This window comes from Podarcis gaigeae, assembly GCF_964106915.1.
Source record: "Podarcis gaigeae genome assembly, chromosome: 10".
NCBI lineage: Eukaryota > Metazoa > Chordata > Lepidosauria > Squamata > Lacertidae > Podarcis > Podarcis gaigeae.
The window spans coordinates 68982760-69004002 of NC_139686.1; the positions used below are offsets into that span (position 1 = coordinate 68982760).

A 21243-nucleotide genomic window follows, 5' to 3' on the forward strand; every position below is an offset into this window, starting at 1 on the left:
AGACTTGCCAATGTGTATCTCCTATTGCATCCTATTCCTTCCTTCCACATGAATGCTTGTAGAATGGGCCATTGCACCCTTGGGGTGACTCTGGAACTCAGAGCTATCGTTCAGAAGTCCTTATCAGCCAGTGAGATGATTGTGAACAAATTCCATTGTCAGTGCTGCACCTCTGGTTAAATTCACTGATACCTTAAATAAAAGATGCACCACAGTACATCTTTTATACTACAAAAACTGTGAGAAAAACGACTGAGATAAGTTTTTTTCCTTAAAAAAATAAAGAAGGGAGTGAGAAAGAAAGAAAGAAAGAAAGAAAGAAAGAAAGAAAGAAAGAGAGAACAGCCACATCTGAATGAACCAGAGAGAAAGGCACTAGAACACTTTATTCTAGTATGCTACAAAAATTCATTATTTATCTTTATTAGGTACTTTAATAACAAGCATACCTTAAAGTAACAAAAATTATTGTTTTTTGTTTCTTCAGAAAGGCAGGTATTCCAACAGATTTCTTTACAATTTGTTGACCTTTTTCTTTTCAAAAAAAAAACAACACAAAGAGGAAACAAAGCAAAGAAACCAAAGACCACAACTCTTTTTGACATGTTACAATGGGGCGACCTGGTGGAAAGTGTCAACACTTTAAGAAGTTAAAAACAGACTCCTACTTACATTGAATGATGTATGTACTTAAAACTGTTTTGCTTCCTTTATATATATATCTATCTATATATATCTATGTACATCTATATACACACACACGCAGGTATCTACACACAAATGGTCATGGGAAAACCCACATCAGTTTGCAAGATTTTTGCAGTAACATTACTGGGCCACAGTGAGAAACAGGATGCCGAGAAGTGGGAACATCTGCTGAAGAGAATAACGAGTTTTGCTTTCACGATTTGGGTCTAAGGACCACCCCGCCATATTGGTACCAACAAAGTCAGCGATGGCCAGTTCTGTCAGGTCTAGGTAATGGGATCTGATGAGCCCTGATAGGTCTAGGAGCTTTGGATTACATCAAAAGTGGCAGTTTTCTGGAAATGTCAGGTGTTGTGGAGTCAACACTGGAGTCAACGGTCGGAAACAGAGGGACATGGTGGGAGGGCCATGGTCACTGCTGGATAATTCATCTTTGGAAGGCTAAGACCAAAGCACAGACCAGGAGGAGGTTGAGGATGACGCAGGTATGGAGAATAAAACTTTGTATGGCAATGGAAGGTAGGGAAGCCCAAATCCAAAGAGATAAGTTGCTCTGGTAAGGGCCAGAAGTTGACCGGAAAGGTGTCATACTTAATTTGGGGTCACCAGAGGCTAATGAGAAGCCAGGAACAGCACCAAACATAGTTATGAGGACAGAAAAGGACCGATCCTCATTCCCCAATCCCAGCTATCCTTTGCAGAAGATGATGCTAAGGAGGTCAGGAAGGTTTCTGGTTCAAGCTCTTGAGAGGCTGCGATGTGAAAGACAACGACTTTTTTGGGTGTGTTGTCTGTTCTGGACAATGACTCACGGCTCAACACGTGATTGAAATATTGAGGGTTTTCCAGGAAGTGGCAAACTAGAAACACACTGCTGTTCACAATAATGGCCACCACACACCAAAAAGCCAAGCATTCACATTACTACCTCAGCAGAGTTGCTGTGTGATGTCAGAACCAGCTGATCAGAGTTTGGGCTGATGTCCTTTCTGGCATTTCCCTGTAATACTCAGGGCAACTCTTACCTTTTAAGCACCGGAATCTGGTTTTTTGCCCTCAAGAGGTAGCCAAAGTCACGCCACTGAGTTCTTTTGGACCACAGCATCCATCAGCTCCAGCCAGCATGGCCAATGGTCAGGGATGATAGGAGTTGTAGTTTCCATTGGGGGGGGTATTTTAGCTACCACTGCCCTTCAAGCACTTCTGGCACGATGCTCCTTTGCTTTTACTGCTTTTCTCTCACAGCAGGAGGTGGGGGTGGGGTTTCCTGGCTATGTAGTTTTCTGTCACAGTGCAAAGGGTTAGATTAGATGAATCTCTGGTCCTTTCCAACCCTAAACATTCCATTTTATAACTAAGGATATAACTAGCGTGGGAATAAGCCCTGCTGAATGCATTAGACCTTATTTTTGAGTAGACACATATAGGATTGCAATGTAAGGCTGCAGTCCTATGCATACTGTACTTACTTAAGAATAAGGCTGACTGAAGTTACATTTGAGAACACACACATCGGATTGGGCTGTAAGGCTGCAATCCTAAATACACTTACTAGGGAGCAAGTCCCACTGAATTCTGTATTCCGGGTTCACACAAGATAACTTTATCACTGATGCTACTGATTACTATCATTTCTGCCGGGAGCCTAAGGGAAGCCTGTGGCAGAAACCACCAGGCCACAGAAAGCAATCAGATGGCAATTCATATTATAACATTTAAGACTAACAGCAGTAGTAACAAATTAAAAAGAAAAGAAAAAAGAATTGGGACATGACCCAGACAAATAATGACTCCGTTAATCTGATGGTGGAACCATACATTGTGAGAAAAATGGGTTGCCAAGGAAAACGTCCTTATTCTCCTTTTAAACATCTAGTTCAATGATGCCCTCCTGATATCATCAGACCTGGAGTATTCCCACCCCATTTTGCAAATAGTTGGTTGCCACTAGTAGGGCAACAGTATCCTGACATCAGGACATACATTAAGGTGTGCTACTTTTGACAGAGGGAGAAAACTCAACACGAGACATCCATTTTTGTTCAGTTTGGCCCTTAATTACTATCTCCTTAGTTAGGCAGAACATCTAGAGATCGGGATTCATTGCAGCCACAGGGGTGTAGGACTATATGTAAATATGCTATTCCTGTTTAACCAAACCTTGGGTTGTCTAGACATTTCCTCCAGGCTGTTCAAGATTAATGAAGTTTCCCTGCACTTCCACTGACTTTCATTCAAAGCCCACGGCGAGCTATTTTGTCCTTGGAACCTTGGGAGGGAATCACATTATACAGTACCACTGTGAAAAAGACGCTATGAATATCTATTTATGCTGTATAACAATGTTATCGGTAACTTCCTCTGGCAAACACTCAGCACACAGCATTGGAATACTACAGTGCTGGGGGCAGCATAAGTACCTAGAGAGTGGGGGAAAAAAGTTGTTTACTTAGAAAGAACCCTTTTTAATATATTGATAGCGTGTCCATAGGCATTTCAATCAGAGAGACAAGCAGCTTTAAACACAAATGGCTTTCTGAGGATTTATTCAAAAATGCAAAATCTACTTGTTTCCCCCGAAACCCCTTCTACCACAGCGCGTTTTTCTTATGCTAGATGCAGTGGTGAATGGTGAACCAGAGTTGTAAAGGAGAAGCCGCACATCCTTACATAGTGCTCACCTGTGGCAAACAGTTACCAGTTTCTGTCCAGTATAAGTAATTAGTAAGCATTGTGCGATGTTGTGCATGGAGGGATCCGTACTGATAATACATTACTTAAAGTCAAGTTTTCTAAAGGCAGCAGAGGAGCAGAAAGATGGCGCTTTAAAACTGGCTGAAGAAAACATCACTGAGAGCAGAAATGTACCTCTTATATATTTTCCCCCATTCAAATGCATCCCCACAATGGACTGTTGTGCCTCAAAGCCTTGTGTGGCAATGATACAATAAAAACATAGCTGCCCAGAGTTAGATCTGTTTGCTCTCTATTTTGAGATGGTTGGAATAATTATTCCAAGCAGTCCTTTCATTGCTATTTGTAAAGAACGTTCATTTCCTTCTCTCAGATCACAAAAATGGTAAAAGTGCGTCACGGCAGCTCTTACATGGTTACACACACATAGACTAACTCTATATTGTTTACCAACTTTACTGTGTCATGTTTTGCAAAATGGCTTCCCACTGGACGTCAGCAGCACTTACCCCAACTGCCAACTCAACACGAGGGAGCTGGCTGAGTTTGCTTCAAGATTTGGGGTAGCAATTTCTTGAAATATTATCTTAAACACACACACACACACACACACACACACACACACAACAGACACATTTGGACTTTCTGCTTCAGGCACAAAAATGTCTTGGGCCTATCTTTTACATCTCCGTTCTCAACCTTACCTTATCTGAGCTCTCTCCCCTCCACAGTTTATAATTTGACTGGAAGGCAAGGAGGGGAATGGAGACATGCTACAAGGAACCTATTGGGTCCCCAATGAATCTCTGGAATAGCCTGCGAAAGAATTGTGGAAGGAGATGGGTCACTCGTCACTTTATGGGTTTTCATGTTTCCTCCTCACGGAGATTTCGCAGTTTGTGAGCCACCATCTCAGAGCCTTTGCAGAATGAGAATTCGAGTCTGAAACAGCCACAGAGTCGCTACGCACAGAGAGTAAACAGAACATGTAGGCAAGGAATCAAGAAGCATTGTGTTTCAAAGTGAAGGCCAAATGAGGTGCAGCAATGGTGGATTCAAAAAGTTTACGCCATTTCCTCTGTAACCTGAAACGTAAGAGAGTCTTTTCTGCAGCAATGCTGGGTGATGCCCTCTCTGGTTCCTGGTGGCCGGAAGAGGAATTCTCTGAGTTAACTGCCCCCGCCTTGTGAAATGCTTTATTTTAAAGGATTTTGCTTTTCAGTTGAAATAATATTATTTTTTTTTACAAACCTCCTTGATGCATGTATATTAATATGTTTACCTAGTGACAACTATACCCCCGTTTAAAATTTATTCCCCTTATGTGACTTTTCATGCATGCCTTCTGAATGCTGCATCCAGTGAAAGTTCCTAATGAGCTGGTGGGTAAATCCAGGATCGAATCTCTCTCCAGAGAACCACTTGCATGTCTGGCTGAACTGTGTTTAGACGGCAGCTCTTGGCACTCAGACTTTTTATTTTGTGTTTCACTCGTCAACATTCTCCTTCATCATAGGCTTCCTTCCCAAGCGTCTTCCCCTTTAATGCTGATGTACAAAAGCTGTTACTTGGTTTTGTTTTGTGCTCATTCTAGTGAGGATTGGCTTAGCAGAACTGCAAAACAGAGAGAGAAAGAGAAAAGCCAAGTTAGTGCTGGAGGACATATTAGCAGAGGCATTCCTGGGCTTTCCTGTCCCTTGATATGGCAAACCTCCCGTTTCCGCTTGTTATAAAAGCTGTCAGGCTTAGGCCGAGCCCAGGCTGAGACGCCTCACGAAAAGCAAGGTTCTCTCTGCATGTCTTTTGTTCATCATTTGAGGTTCTCAGGTAAGAACAAAGCAACAGAAACAGCACAACACAGTTCCTTTGCCACAGGAGCCACAGGAGGTAAAAGATGAAAGGCGAGAGACTGGCTCACCTATATTTACTAAAAACCTCTCCAGGCCATACTTCACTATAATGAAACGCCCAAGGAAGGGTTGTGACAGTCATAAAAAAATAAAACTGAATAAAAACATATAGATGGTAGAAAATGAAATATGGAAGAGCAGAACAACAACAAGCAACATGCACATTGCTTAGTTCATTCCTCTTTGATGGCCTGTGGTTGAAGATGCCCACCAACTCATGTGGAAAGAAGTACTGCGTCCCAGTCCAACTACAGATCAGATTTCTTTTTAAATATAGCATAGGGTTAAAGATAAAGGAACGCGGGTGGCACTGTGGGTCAAACCACAGAGCCTAGGACTTGCCGATCAGAAGGTTGGCGGTTCGAATCCCCACAACGGGGTGAGCTCCTGTTGCTCGGTCCCTGCTCCTGCCAACCTAGCAGTTCGAAAGCACATCAAAGTGCAAGTAGATAAATAGGTACTGCTCTGGCGGGAAGGTAAACGGCGTTTCCGTGTGCTGCTCTGGTTCGCCAGAAGCAGCTTAGTCATGCTGGCCACATGACCCGGAAGCTGTACGCCGGCTCCCTCGGCCAATAAAGCGAGATGAGCGCTGCAACCCCAGAGTCAGCCACGACTGGACCTAATGGTCAGGGATCCCTTTACCTTTACCTTAGGGTTAAAGATAGTAGGGTGTCGGGGACTGGCTGGATGAGGAGGAGAGGTAGAAGCTGCCTGACTAGGAGTCCCCCAGAGAAAGGCTCTGAGCTCCTGATGGTGGGAAACTGGCCACAGCCCAGAGGGGAAGAGCTGGGAGGTGCTGGAGACTGGGAGCTTGGAGGAGGATGGAGAGGAGAAAACAGGCAGGTACCCCAGTACAGAGCAGAGACAGGAATCAAATTGGGCAGCTCCACCACACAGCCACCCCAATAGCTTCTCTGCTGACCTCCTGCAGGCCCCCCACCCACCCAAGAAACCCAAGGCGTCTATTGCATGTTACAGAGCAGAGAGTCAGGCAGAAACAGAGTAGCTGTAGACAGAGAGGGGCCTGACACAGAGGGTTATAGAGTGGAGTTGGGGGAGTTATAAGCCAGTTCGGGCAACGGCTTCCTCTAGAAAGAAGCGACCCTTAGAAGTCTCTGTGTGTTCTCTGGTGTTAAAGAAGGATAGAACTTTCTTTTTTTATATATAATATTTTTATTGAGTTTGTGAAATACAGAAAAAAGAATAAAGAACATATTATAAGAGTAAAGTAGAAAGGTTACAAATTTTCTTGTTCTTTTTTCCAAGTCTACTGGACTTCCCCACATCCTCCCAACCCTGCATTCTCTGTGATACATAACATCAGCAATTTGTTAACTTGTTTCAATACTTATTGTATCTTTCATTTTATCATGTTACCCAATTTCAAATGTGTTATAACCCAAATCATGTACATTTTCATTTAAACACAATAAAGTTGTTTCATTATTCTATCTCTGACTTCTTGTGCCTTAATTTCCATTTCTTTAGTTTAACATTACTGAAGCTAGAATTTCCTAAAAGGTGCATTTTTTAACATTCATACAGCTTATAATGTTTTTTCAGATAGTCCTTAAATTTTTTCCAGTCCTCCTCGATTGTTTCTTCTGCCAGTCATTTCGGCCAGTTCCATGTAGTCCATCAACTGCGTGTGCCATTCTTTATGTATGCAACAGCAGCAGCAAGAATTCTTATAGCAAAGCATTGGAAGACACAAGATGTACCCACTCTGGAAGATTGGCAGATGCAAGTAATGGAGTATACGGAGATGGCGGAAATGACTGGCAGAATCCGAGACCAGGGAGAAGAGTTGGTGGAAGAAGACTGGAAGAAATTTAAAATCTATTTACAGAAACACTGCAAAATTTTTGAATGTTAATGACGTTGGAATGAAACGAAGTGGTTCTAGCAATATGGTTAGAAGTTATAATATGTGAGGATAAATAATTAAGGGTGAATTAAGAGGGTATGAATTTGCTGAACAAATTTTTAAATGGAATACAAAAAAGGGAGGTGCGAGGAAGTCATGAAAATAAGTAAATGAGTGGTACGATATTTGAAAGAGAGATTTTTATTTTTTCCTTTTAAATTTTGGTTTTTGTCTTTTTGTTTGTTTGTGTGTTTTTGTTTTGTAAATTTCTTTTTGTAAAACTTAATAAATATTATTTTTAAAAAAAGAGGTCTCTGTGTGTTCTCTGTTCTGCTTCCTTAATAAAGAAACAGTTAGCCGGCGTGTCACTGTCTTTCTCTGATCTGCGTACGACCGGTTCTCCCTGTCGGCTCCCTGACACTGGGGTGGAAAATCTCAGGCTCTGAATGTGGCCCTCCAAGCCTCTCTATCTGGGCTTTAGGACTCTCCATAGGCCACACTGGCTCTTCTTGGCCACACCCCTCACTGTCCCGGCTTTGTATCTTCCTTGAGGGCTTTTGCCTGGCTGGAACTTGCTATGGACTCTGACTATGGTTCCTGCTTGCCTGGATGGAGGATAGAGAAGAGTGTGTGAGTAAATTAACATTTGTGGTCCCACCCACATTTGACTCTGGTCCCATGGTCCACCACTGGCATGTGGAGTGTTGCCTAGAAAGGACTGCAGCCTTCCCTGTCTACAGTGACCGGAAGTGCTTCCTCAGAGGCTCAGGAACAAAAAGGTCTTTCCTTGTGTGGCACCAAATCTCTCTCCCCGCACCTGCCTTTCGCAGGACCAGTTGTGTTTCAATGGTTCCCTCCCCACTACATCACTGATAAGTAGACCAAGCCATTGTTAGTGCTTTCATAAGTCCAGCTGCTTTATATCACCAGTCTTCTCATAATCTGATCTAAGCTTATACCTAACCAGATCATATCCAACATTAAGGATTATTATAGTTTTTTTTTTTTAAAAAGGAAAACCCACAGTTTATTGCCAATTTTCTATTTGAAGTCTTCACCGTGTTTTATTAAGCGCAGAAACCTTTGATATTCCATTTCCGGGCCACAACACATTGAAAGCTTTTTTAGTTCTCTTGCAAAGTTCTAACATAATGGGGTTATGTAGATGAAAGAGGGAATTTAATAAATGTCATAGGCTACTAGTTAATGCTGTATAATAGCAACTGCTCCATAAGCAAGTCAATTTCCCTCAGTCAATGTTGCACACACTCCTCTGGCCTTGTAACCTGCCATGCGCTCTGCAATCCTTGAAGGCTTATATTCATGCAGGCTACCTACAAACCATTTTTCTTTTCTTTTTAAAGCTGTCACATGCACCTCACAGTTAATGAATGCAGCATTTAAGGAGTCTGCATTGTCCAAATTAGCCATGTGTTCTGTTTCAAGGGTTCTGAAGGACTTCCTGTCATCCGCATCTCCTTGCGAGATGTTGAATCTGTGTAGCTGACCTATTCAATCTGAAGCCTTGCCTGCTGCTGGTGAGAACACATTGCCTTAAGGGACTGACCAAAACCGTTTCAGGGTCTTTAGAATTCCATCCCTGTGTGAGTGCTCTGACAATCGTTGCGTCCAAGACAGGCAGGCTTCAGAACGGTGTCCTGCCAGTTTCTTAATATACAAACAGGCACACAAATAAACACATAGCATTTGTGCGCAGTTGGCTATGTGAGATTTTGATGGGCTCACTTTCCCCAGAGCCCTGAGAGATTTCACATGAGCTTCCCAGAGCAAGCACACTGAGCAGCCCTTGCTCCCCAAGAGCAGGCAGAGAGATTAAAATCTCTTAATGTGCTGCATAACCCAAGCAGACTTGGCGCATAAAGAGCTTTTGAGCTCTCCACCTTGCTTGGATTTAACTTGCGCAATTTCAACCAGTTACATGCGTGTTAAGCGGCAACCGTACTGTGTCATCTAAAGTTGTACACATTTTTATTTTATTCATTTATGAGTCGCCTTTCATACAATTTAAAAGGAGATTACAATCATACAAAAAAAAAAAGGAGAACGGGCACAGGTTTAAGAACAATCCAAAAAGCCAAAAACACACACAAATGAATATAGGTTAAAGAACAATACAAATAAACGCCCAAGGCAGAGACCTAATCCCTCCCCACTCCAGCTGGAAAGGTTTTGGTGAAATACAAATGTCTTCGATTGTTTCTGGAAATTACAAATCATAGGCACCTGTCATGTCTCAACAGGGATGCTGTTGCAAACAGTGGCAGCCTCCCTTGAAACCCCGCCTTGGAGCTAATGTGGAGCAGGCTGCTGATATTTCAGAGACACCAAAGAAGCAGCTTCCTGCAAAATGCAGTGACCCACTGAGTACATAAGTGAGATAAAAATGTGTGTCCAGAGGAGGAAGGCTATTACACACAAGAAAATAGGCCCTAAGATTCCTGGAAAGGAACATGTAGTCTTTGCAGTGAATTGCTGTCCTTTCATTCTTTGGTAGATTCTTAACTGGAACAGACTCTTAACTGTTCAATTGATTGAATTCTTTTTCTTAAGGCCAACTTTCAAGGGGTTAATTTTTTGCTTCTCTCTCTTTCTAGCCTGCTGTGATTATTATAAAGGTTCACCAAGATGCTGATGGAGAGCAAATGGTTTTCTTGATGAGGTCAAGCCCAGTGCCATTCCAGCATCCAATTATCTGTCAAGAGTCCCTTTAATAATGTTCCAATGGCAAATTTCCTCCTCGCCTGACTACAGCACATAAAAGCATTCCAATGATACATGGAGCAAAAATAGAGATTATTTACTAAATTATGGAGATGCACTCAGGGCACAAACATGGGAAAAGGAAGACAGGCAATTAGACTCTCCAAGAGGCCCAAGACGCCAAATATTTGGGGAGGCAGATGTCTATTGGGCTGCTGAGAGCCAGTGTGGTGTAGTGGTTAAGAGCGGTGGACTCGTAATCTGGGGAACCGGGTTCGCGTCTCCGCTCCTCCACATGCAGCTGCTGGGTGACCTTGGGCCAGTCCCACTTCTCTGAAGTCTCTCAGCCCCACTCACCTCACAGAGTGTTTGTTGTGGGGGAGGAAGGGAAAGGAGAATGTTAGCCGCTTTGAGACTCCTGAAGGGGAGTGAAAGGCGGGATATCAAATCCAAACTCCTCTTCTTCTTCTTCTTCTTCTTCTTCTTGAATATTCGCAGAGATTTCAGTGATATTCTTGCAAAATCCAGTGTTCTGCTATGCCTGATCAACTGCAAGTCCAAGGTCACCCCGTGACCTTTCATGGCTAAGTGAGATTTGAACCCAGGCCTCTCCAGCCCTAGTCCAACATTCTAACCACAACACTTTACTTAAGGGAATTGTGGGAAACCAATGGGCCATTCTTGCAGGGGCTGATGGAAGTTGCAGCACAGTAACATCTGGGCAGCCAAAGATTTCCTGCACCTGATTTAAGGGATTAATTCCTAAACTGTGTGCAATAAATTGAGTAAGCAACTAAAGGCTTTAATGAAGAAAGAAAGAAAAAATCTGCCTCCCAAAGGAGAGACTGGGACCTGTTCCTTCAAAATGGAGACACATTCAGATCAGAAATTGATGCAAAACCTTGGGCTATAGCAATATTGTGGAGGGTGAGGGATTTGCTTCAGGACTATGAAAGTGGGAAGCATAAAACTACGTCTCCCCACACACCATGTTCCCAAATTGAGGACCCTGCACCTGCTATTCAACAAAAGCAGTTGATGAAACCAGCTACCGTTTGGCTCCAAGAAAGAAGCTCTCAAGTGAAGGATGCAAACGACAATGGCTCTCTTGAAAGTGGTGAGCAGTTTCTCATTTCTTCAGGGGGGCGGCACCATCATGAGGGCACCTGGGCCAGTCCCTCTTCGTCATGGGGAAACAATGGGGCACTGTATTCTTCAGGGAGGCCACATCCACATGAAGCTACAATGGCCAATCTCTCTCATTTTCAACAGGAATCATCAACATGTGGCCACAATGTCTCCCTCAGTCATTGAGGCATGCAGAAACAGGAGTCTGTTAGCATTGCCATACGTCTGGAATTTTCCGGACATATCCAGAATACTGCAGTCGGAAGCAGTATCTGAGTGGAAATCGCTAAAATGTCAGAGGAAGTCCCATCTGGCAACTCATGCCGGTGGTGCCGTTGTTGGCAATTTCTGTCCAGATTTTCACTGTTTGAAAGATGGCAACCCTAAGTCTGTGGGCAGTGTTTCTCTTTCTCTAACTGACATAGGCTGCAGAAAAGCGTGGGCCCAGCAACCACCCGTCAGCCTGTGTCTTTGAAGTGTGCATTATCATGAGAGGCTAATAGAGGAGAGCTGGCAGGCAGATATTCTAACTACGAGATGCTACTTTCAGTGAGCGCCTGACATGCATAGCATGGGTTGCTGGTACCCGGGCTGTGCAGAGAGGGAGGGAGGGAAATGGATGGAATACACATGCACATTCAACTGCCTTAACATGTCCATGTCACCTGGCTGCAGAGATAAGAAGAGAAGAGTCATTCCATTGTCTGGAGAGGACACTTCCTGGTTTGCATGGAGAAACCATTTTCAAGGTAGCCCACTGGTGGAAGTGCACAGCTGTATTGAGACAGTGCCAGGTGTTGAAATTTTGCACCCCTGATCATCTTGTGCCCGGAGTAACTGCCCCTGTGCTATGCCACTGATGCCTGAGGATGGCGTGGAACAACAACAACAATAAAAAGTAAAGATAATGGAGAAGGGGACAGGAATGCAGTCAGCATCCCAGATACATTAGAATGACAACTTGCAGTATCTGCTAGGCTCGGACACAGTTGAAATCACAGGCTGTGTGCTCAACAAACATTGAAAGCACACAACTTCCCCCAAAGAGTCCTCAGAGCTGTTGTTTACCCTCACAGAGCTACAGTTCCCCACATACTTAACAAACTTCAGCTCCCAGGGTTCTTTGCAGAGGGAGTCTTGTGGTTTAAATGTATATTGTGCATGCAGCCACAAAGTGGCAAGCTTCAGATGGGCAGAAGAGGAGCAGGAACGGGCATGACACCTTTGATAAAGCATCTGCCAGACAGAAAGATCAGGAGAGGGAGGGAGAGAGACAAGCTGTCAGCAGGCAGTGGGTGGACTGAAAAGCAGTGGGCAGAGGCAGGCTTTGTCTGGCACCCCATGGCAGGCAGGGAATGCTGAATAGTAGAGAGACAGAACAGATGGTGGCAGATGGGGACCTGAGCAGCAAAACGTGTGTGAGGTAAATACAGGAGGAAGATTGCATTTGGGCAGGAAAAGTGGCAGCCCAGAGATGGGTTGCATGGGCAGGGACAGCGTCTTGGACTTGGCAGTGTGATGGTCACCTCAAGTCACAGGGAAGCCCACCATCTATGAAAGGTCAGCCTTCACCAACACCAGATGCTAAGGAACGGAAAGAGTTGTGAAGGGCAGTGAACAGGGTAATACCCACGGAAGATGGGGTGGGATGATGCGATGGAGAATATGCAAATAAAGATAAGAATTCGCAAGAAAAACAGCAAAACACGGGCAAATCTAAAGAGAAAGAAATGAAACAGATGGACAAAACTACAAAAATGAGCACAGGGTGGGGACCAAAGGTGGACAATCTATCTCAGGGTTAGAACTGGGAGGAATTGTATGGAGGGTTAGGGGAGGGGTAGCACCTCAGGTACACATTGTGCTCCTTCTGGGGTCATTCCTCCACCTTTGGTTCTGCCCCCTGACCTCAGCTCTTACGTGTGGCTCCTAAGAAGCTGTCAGAATGTGACAGCGGCCACACCCCAGGAATGATTTCGACGGGACAGCAAAATCGGGTCTCAAACCCTTGGTGAGTTAGGGATCCTCTGCATGCAAAGATAGGCTCTGGTGGATTGAGCGGAGAAGACCAATAATGGGTCCCATGGTCAAGAAGGAGGTTTCTGCGTGTGCCGTAGAGGGAAGTGAGGGGCAGATGGGGCTCGTCAACCTGGGAAGGTAGACCGACTGGAAGTAGGAAAACTCTGGTCCTAAACCTCTGCTGCATTGTGGGATATCTGCAGCAGAAGAAATGGCTAAGGCATAAACCCTACACAAATCTGGAGTGGAGTCCCTAAGACGGTTGGACGACACCTTGTACACCTGCTTCTGGCAACTCCTGCAGTCAAGTATTGCTCAGCTTTCCTTTGGACCACTTCAGTGAGGCCTGTGTGTGTGTGTGTGTGTGTGTGTGTGTGTGTGTGTGTGTGTTGTTGTTGTTGTTGTTGTTGTTGTCTGGGCAGCCCAGGATCTCTATAAATACTGTCCAGGCTTGTGCCCCAGGGAGGCTACTGGGGTGTCCCTAATGTTGCGGTTTGACTTCACCCCAAGAGATGCACTCCATTGTCTCTCGAGACAGACGGACGCCAACAAGAACTACTCTGCCGATGGAATTAGCAGCAAGAAACTCAAAGCAGCTATTATTATTTATTATATTTATTCTACCCCCTTCCTCTCATGAGATCCCAGGACAGCTTTCCCATTCTGCAACAGTTTTCACGGTGCCCTCTCCACAGTGCCCCTGACTGGGTACTGCCAAATTGTGACACGAGGGTCACTGTGACACGAGGGTCACAGTGATGCATTTACAATGATAGTTGGTCTTTGGCTTAACTTGCTAGATGGTTTTGCATCCCAACCTCACAGCAGGACATTATGAGAAAATAATAGCACTGCATTTTGCTTTCTTTCTTTTTGACTTTTAACCAACTGAAAGGAAATCAACTAATTTGGACGTTGTCACTTTCTTAATTAAAACCAAATGCACATCTCTACATGAGAATTGTTTCCCAAAGTCAAAACAGCCACTTGGAGAGGTGTTTCCAAAGACAGCTGATGAAAGCTGGTGAGAGGTGGATAGACAAGTTGAAGGAACAGAGGCACAGCCCCTAGAACATAAAAAACAACCCTAGAATATAAGGGAGAGTGTTTGGCTAGGACCATTCCCTCCCAACATCTCTTTTGTATGTAGAGAGATTACTTTTGTATGGTGAAGTATTTGATCATGTGAGCTCCCACCCGCAGTCAGAAATGGTACAACCAGGATGAGGAGATTTCACCCCTCCCATATCCAAGAATCTCATGATGATCTCTGCTGATTCTCCAGAGAGGAGGGGCGGTTTTCTACTCTCTACTTATTCCAGCACCAAATCAAAGAGCCAGCCAGTCAGTCAGTGTGTCGGAGAGAGAGAGACTGAGTGTTACAGATCGTGTGTAGAGATAAGGTTGCTGCTAAGAGCAGCTGCAGACACTCAGTGTAGTGCAGCATTCATTTATGCTTAGACCTCATTAAGCTCTGTATTTAGTTGTATAATAGTTGTAGATAGAATAAAGAAGATATTCTACAGGGTTGCTCTCCGAGTCGTTTATACTCTGCTATACTCTGCTGTACTCTGCTGTGCGACGACTGTCTTCTTGTTGGAGTGAATCCGGTGCTCACAACTCTAAGCTGTGAGTCCACAGCACTTTGACCTGTTCCTGTGCAGAAGGTGGTCTCTGGAAGTGCTACCCAGCTCGCCTAGCCCAGTCGGGGCTGAAGTGGATGAGTCCAGTTGGTGGCACTGGCTCAAGGGCGATGCTGACACAGGACTCAGGTCTACCATCTTTGGAGAAACAAGATCCTTCAGTTCCTGACACTGAATGGAATGCAAGCATGTGATGATAAGCAACCCGAGAGACAAAGGAAACATGCAATAGCCTCAAACACATTTTTTAATTGTAAAGTGAGTAGGAGATAGCCAAATATTTCATCTGGGTTGAGACACATGAATCCTGCAATGTTTGGTAACCAAAGTATTCTGCAAGATTTAATATTAATAAATGTTAAGCTCCTAACAATCTGCAAAGATAATCCATGCTGTTCTTCTGATAAAAAATGTAACTTACTTAATGGGGCAATGGGGAAAAATAATTCACATTGGCAGTATTTATTGCAACCTTTATGGACATTGTAACGCAAGCCATTACCCTGAAGACGCCCACATTTTTGAATGGTAGTGATTGTGTACAGGGAACTTGCAACTTATGCACATTTAACTTGTGCACATTCAACTTTATGCGCTTGGCAATAAAAAATTACACTAAATTAAAAAGGGGGTGGGCACCAGGGAAATAAGTCTTTGGCAGTCCTACCCACTATTGAACCCGTTTTGACTATACACGATTTTGGCTTTACACAAGATCCTGGAACATAACCTGATCGATCATGAGTCTCTTAATCTCAGGGTTGTGGGTTTGAGTCCTGCATTGGGAAAAAGATCCCTGCATTGCAGGGGGCTGGACTATATGAACCCCAGAGTAAGTTGAGAATTGCCTGTATTGTTGTAATCCTAGAAATTGCCAAATTTTAAAATAGCATTGGGGAACCTCTGGCCCAGAGGTCTTAATTTGGCCCATGGGGCCATTTCCTCCAAACCACATCGGCCTGCCCCACAAATGAGGATGTGGAGGAAGAAAATGGGAGCTTGAGGTGTGCTCCACATTGCTCCTTGCAAAGAGAGACTGTCTCTTAGTGCTGGTTAGTGTTGACTCGGGGAGTCCCTGCAGTACAGAGACCCTCAACAGGTGCTCCCCAGTGCTGCCAGTGGGGCTCTTGGTTATGAATCAGCTGCTGTGTGCCAAAAGCTATTTGCATGAATGTGGTTCGTATTCCATTTTCCTTGTGCCAAGACTGCTTCCCTCTCTTTCCGTTCAGTGTTATGATGAGCATTCTTTCTGAGCTGAAATCTAGAAGATAGGTTTAACTGAGATAGAGAAAGACTATAAACTATTGGTTTGTAGCCTGTTGGGAACTTGGTTTAAAGGTCTTTTTGTGTGTGCTTTAAGTGTTTAAAAATCAGAAATTCATACATTTTTGCCAGCCTCGGGGAGTAGTGGAAATAGTATAACCACCTTATACAAGAAGTGTCAGAATGTGGAATTATATTAATGCTTTGAGATAAAAAAAACCCTATCAGTATCAGGATACAAGCTATGAAAAACTACTATACCCCTTTTTGCCAGGGGGGATATACAGGGGTATGATATGGGGTGAGGACCTCATGTCCAGAGATAGGATTCTTGTTATTTAACAACATTTTAAGGATTGGATAGGCTTGTTACACCAGTATTTTAACACGATGTGGTGTTGACTTGTTTCAGATTTTGATATATGCTATGTTATGTTATATTTATTATTCTGATATTTTGGGTTGTGCTGTTTTCTGTTTTCAGCGTTGGGCTCCCCCAGGAAGGAAAAGTGGGATATAAGCCATAAATGAAACAAACATTTCCTCTGCATTTCAGACCTCATCAGATTATTCTTCCAGCCAACTCATCTCAGGGAGTGACATTGTTTTACGCACTCCATATGCATGCTGAATGCACAAAGCCCTTTGCTTCTTAAAAAAAGGAGTCTGTGCCATTGCTAATAACTTTGGGATAGTTCTTGACTTTGGGATAGTTCCCCAGCCACTCTGTTTTTTTTTTAAAAAAATAATATTTATTAAAGTTTTAAGGGTTACAAAAAGCAAAAGTAAAAACACCATATTAAACAAAAGCAAGTCAACACATCACAATAAGTAAAAAAGAAAAAAAAGGAAAAAGAGAAGAACAGAAAAATACAAACAATTAAGAAACACAGCAACTCTTCCCATAACTTATCTTTCATTAGCTTGTTTCCTTGACCTCCTCACACCTCCCTTTTTTGTATTCTAGTTCGGTTAGCTATTTCAGCAAATCCTTCCCATCTTTTCCAATTTTTGTCCTGTAATTTATCTTAATATTAATGAACTTTACTTTCCCTCCTTTCACCAATTAACAGTCAGTTTTTCCCTAAACCTTTATAAGATTTCTGCTAAAACCACATAAATTCGTTCCAACATCATTCTAACATTCATTAATTTTACAATGTTTCTGTAAATAGTCTTTAAATTTCTTCCAATCTTCCTCCACCGACTCTTCTCCCTGGTCCGTTCCCCAGCCATTGTGGGCACTTCCAACACTTATAAAAACACAATCAAACATTAAACATTATAAACTTCCCGATACAGGGCTGCCTTCAGATGTCTTCAAAAAGTTGTGTAGGTCTTTGTCCCCTTGGCATTCCAAGGGCAGGCGCCACTGCCAAGAAGGCCCTCTGACTGGTTCCCTGGCAGTGAGGGAACTGCCAGAAGGCCCTTGGAGGTGGACCTCAATGTCCAGGCTGAATTATGGGGGTGGAGATGCTCCTTCAGGTGTGCTTTAGACCAGAGGTGGACAGACTTCAAACCTGCAGCATCTTAGTTTTTGTTTTAGTAGAACTTCTTCAAGGTCTGCCACCAGAACTAGGTGCTAAATAGTGGCTATGGGGCACAGGGAACCTCTGAGCATATGATCACCCCAAGGATTTGTTTATATCCCCAGAATTAAGCTCACGACCCTTATACACAAAAATCTATTCTTGGTTTCCCATCAAGTTTTTCTTTATTTCACCAGCCTGCTGGGAACAACTGGGAGTGTGCTACCTCGCCTTTAGACAACCCATCATTATTTGGCCTCTCCCCTCGAACTGTAATGCCAATCCTACAAACATTTTGGGCAAGGGTTACTGAGATGATCTTGTGCATCACATTGAACTCTGGATAGCACTATAGAAATGCTAGGCATCATCTCATGGAATTAATCTATACTTGGGAAAGGAACAGGACACAACAAATATGACCTCTTTTACTTCTTTGGCTGTGTAAAACTGTTTCTATTACACCGACATAAGCTGATGTCACTTAAAAAAAATCTTCAAGTTGAAGACTTGTTATTTTTGTTAATTTGGGTGGGAAGGAGGAGAACAAGGAGGGGGAGGAAGTGTCAAGAGATGATAGGAAGGGCAGAATCTCTGCCTCACCTCTTAATTATTAGCAATGAAAAGATCTTCGTGATTTTGCTCCTCGACCAGCACTGCCTTCTATTTTTGTAACAGCAAGCTTACATTAGCATTTATTTGCTAAAAATAAACATATTTCGAATGCAGTTCATTATATAGTGCATTAGAGTAAAGACTTAATTCACAGCTCCCAGTCATGAAGAAATTGTTTTAAAAGGCAAATTGTTTCGTGCAAATAGTCACTCTGTGTGTTGAGCTCACAATCTTTCAGCTTGAGCTCTCGTCTGGCTTCTCAGTGTCGTGAAGACAAACAATGTTCCAGAAACTGAGGAGAAATTCTTTGTACTGTAATTCTATGTATTGTAGTGGTATTCTACCTTCAGTCTTCTTCATGGAACCCGGATGGGTAAGTTGGCCCAGGTTTCCCCAGACGTCCGGCAAACCTCAAAATGATTGTATTTAGGGCTGAGACAGATGGCTAGTGCCTCTTTCGGGCTGCCTGAAAGTGTGCAAAGAGAAGTCTCCCCTGGGCTTCGTAACAGTCACATACCACTGAGCCATGCCAAATGTTAGTGCTATGAGACCTAACTTGTGCTTCTTGCTCCAGAAAGCGCTCAATGAGCCTCCAATAAACCCCAGCATGGTTACATTTTCCTCCACCAGAGGGCAGCTACAGTCATGGTTCTCTAATTCACTGGATAAGATCTAAAGAATTGTTCTAAGAAACCAACTTTCTGTAATGCGGCTATATTTTATATTCTAACATTTCTACTTGTGTTTCTCAGGTGAAGCCTTCAATACTGGATAAAGACTGGCACCTGCACGAAGCATGTAATTACAAAGCCTATTCAAAATTCTCTACAAATTCGCATTCACTGATCTCATGACTGTCACTTTTATCTTTAATTCAACTCTGGTGTAGACAGGACATTTAAAATCAGTGTTAATTTATTTAACATTACCTATTGCACGGAATGCGGGTGGCGCTGTGGGTAAAACCTCAGCACCTAGGACTTGCCGATCGCATGGTCGGCGGTTCGAATCCCCGCGGCGGGGTGCGCTCCCGTCGCTCGGTCCCAGCGCCTGCCAACCTAGCAGTTCGAAAGCACCCCTAAGTGCAAGTAGATAAATAGGGACCGCTTACTGGTGGGAAGGTAAACGGCGTTCCGTGTGCTGCTCTGGTGTCGGTTTGCCAGATGCAGCTTGTCACGCTGGCCACGTGACCCGGAAGTGTCTGCGGACAGCGCTGGCTCCCGGCCTCCTAAGTGAGATGGGCGCACAACCCTAGAGTCTGTCAAGACTGGCCCGTACGGGCAGGGGTACCTTTACCTTTACCTTTATTGCATGGAAAACGCTTCTGAGGTGTCATAATCATAACCATAAACATAGGAAGTTGCTCTATATGAAGATGACAGGCCAATCCAGAGATGACAACCTTTTTGGGGGGCTGAGTATGCTGTCTGTGGACTGGGGCCCCTACTCACAAAAGAAGACAGAAAATTTGCATAAATTTTACATTCATGGCTCTGTGCAAATTTGTGTCCTCTTTTGCGGGTGGGGGAAGGAAGAAGCACCCAGAAATAAATCAGGGGTGACATATGCACAAGAAGATGTCCAAGAATATCAGCAGGCCTCCAACGCCATTAACACAAAACTGTGGATTCTTGTCCTATCGCTTCCCTTTAACAAGGCAAGCTTCACTTGCAAATTCTCTGCCTGTCAGGGAGCTTGTAAAGGCACACAGGGGGTCAAGATGACTCTCCTGCTTCAGGCTACACTCAGCAAACTATTTACTCTGCCATTGATATCTTGGGTCAATAGGAACCCTGCAGAAAGAAGTAGTTTGCTGATAACAGACCTGGAGACCGAATAGAAAAACAGCTGTCCTGTAGTTTGGGCCGCTTTGTCCGACAAAGTGAAAAATTAAAGTTTTTCTGGTACATATTGCAAGTCTTGTTCTAAAGCCACCGATATTTCCATTAATCCTTCAAACAAATCCCCAAAAGAGTTCTCTTTGAGAGGAATTAACGCAACACACATATTGCTATCATGAAAGCTGAATAAGTATTGTGCAGCTCCCTCACACCTAAAATGTCACAACCTTCCTCAGAATCAACTGCCCTCTACGCTGGTAACTATTTCAGGTTTTCTAGTTCACAAAGAATTCTATGGTTGCTCCTGAGGAAGGACAACTTTGGATGAGAAGAGAAGGCAAACAGGTTCAATATTCCCACATCTCCCTTTTCCTCTCAGTGTGAACTGCACTGGGGAAACCCAGCCAGAAGGGCGGGGTACAAATAATAAATTATTATTATTATTATTATTATTACTCCTTAAGTTAAAAGTAGAGATAGGGTAGGAATGCTTTTCTAAGGGCCCAGCATGCAACCTTCCAGGGGCCCAACTCTGCTGACAGCACACCAGCTATTTATCCTTTGAAGGGCTTTGTTTGTTGCGTCCTCCTCGTGGTGCCCTTCCAACCCTCCCTGGGCACCATGAAGACACGTGCCAACACTGTTACCAGGTAGCAGAAGTGAACCTTTTCCCTTTCCAAGGAGTTTTGGAGGGAGTCTGGAAGGCAAACCCTTGGCTGCCTCACCCTCTTCTATCACAGGGAAGAATACCAGAGGGGTCCAGAGGAATTGTGGGAAAGGGGATAGAAGTTCTGGAGAGGCTGCATGTAGCACTTCATTTTCCAGCAACCCAACATCATCCATCTAGTCCTTGGCTCCCCAATATGGTGCTTTTCAAGGTCCCCCCTCCCCCCGCAGTTGATGGACACTGCCATTGAAATGGTGTGCATGTGCCGTGTCATGTGAGGAATTAATTGAATTAATTAATCAGGAATTAACCAGTTATGTGGGGAGGGGCTTACCTGGGCCCTCCCAATATTTTATTCCCATTGGCACCCCTGAGCACAATGCAGCTTTATAGGTGCACATGGAAACCAAGTTTTGTTTCTTCCTTTGTATGGTGATGTTACTTTGCTATGAAGCAACCGGCACATTCCTACAGAGATCTGTTCTTCTCTCTGCTTAAAACCAAGTGAAGCACCAACTGAGGCAGAGCACGGAATTATACACAGATGCATACCTTTCAACATTCCTCAGATGAAAATAGGGCCATTATCATCTGAGGAATGTTGGTGGGTATGTGTTAGGATGCTGTCAGCGGCTCCT

General features: G+C 43.8%; 1 protein-coding gene across 1 annotated transcript in view; it reads right to left on the reverse strand.

The window, feature by feature from the left end:
- Nucleotides 1-407: 407 nt before the first annotated feature.
- LHFPL3 (LHFPL tetraspan subfamily member 3) overlaps nucleotides 408-21243 on the reverse strand; it is a gene marked incomplete at its 5' end in the record, with an annotated part of 272549 nt that continues 251713 nt past the window's right edge. Inside the window, one exon of the mRNA XM_083699674.1 lies at nucleotides 408-5016. Coding sequence (XP_083555800.1) covers nucleotides 4988-5016 — 29 coding nt within the window. The 3' untranslated portion in view covers nucleotides 408-4987. The remainder of the gene's footprint in view (nucleotides 5017-21243) is intronic.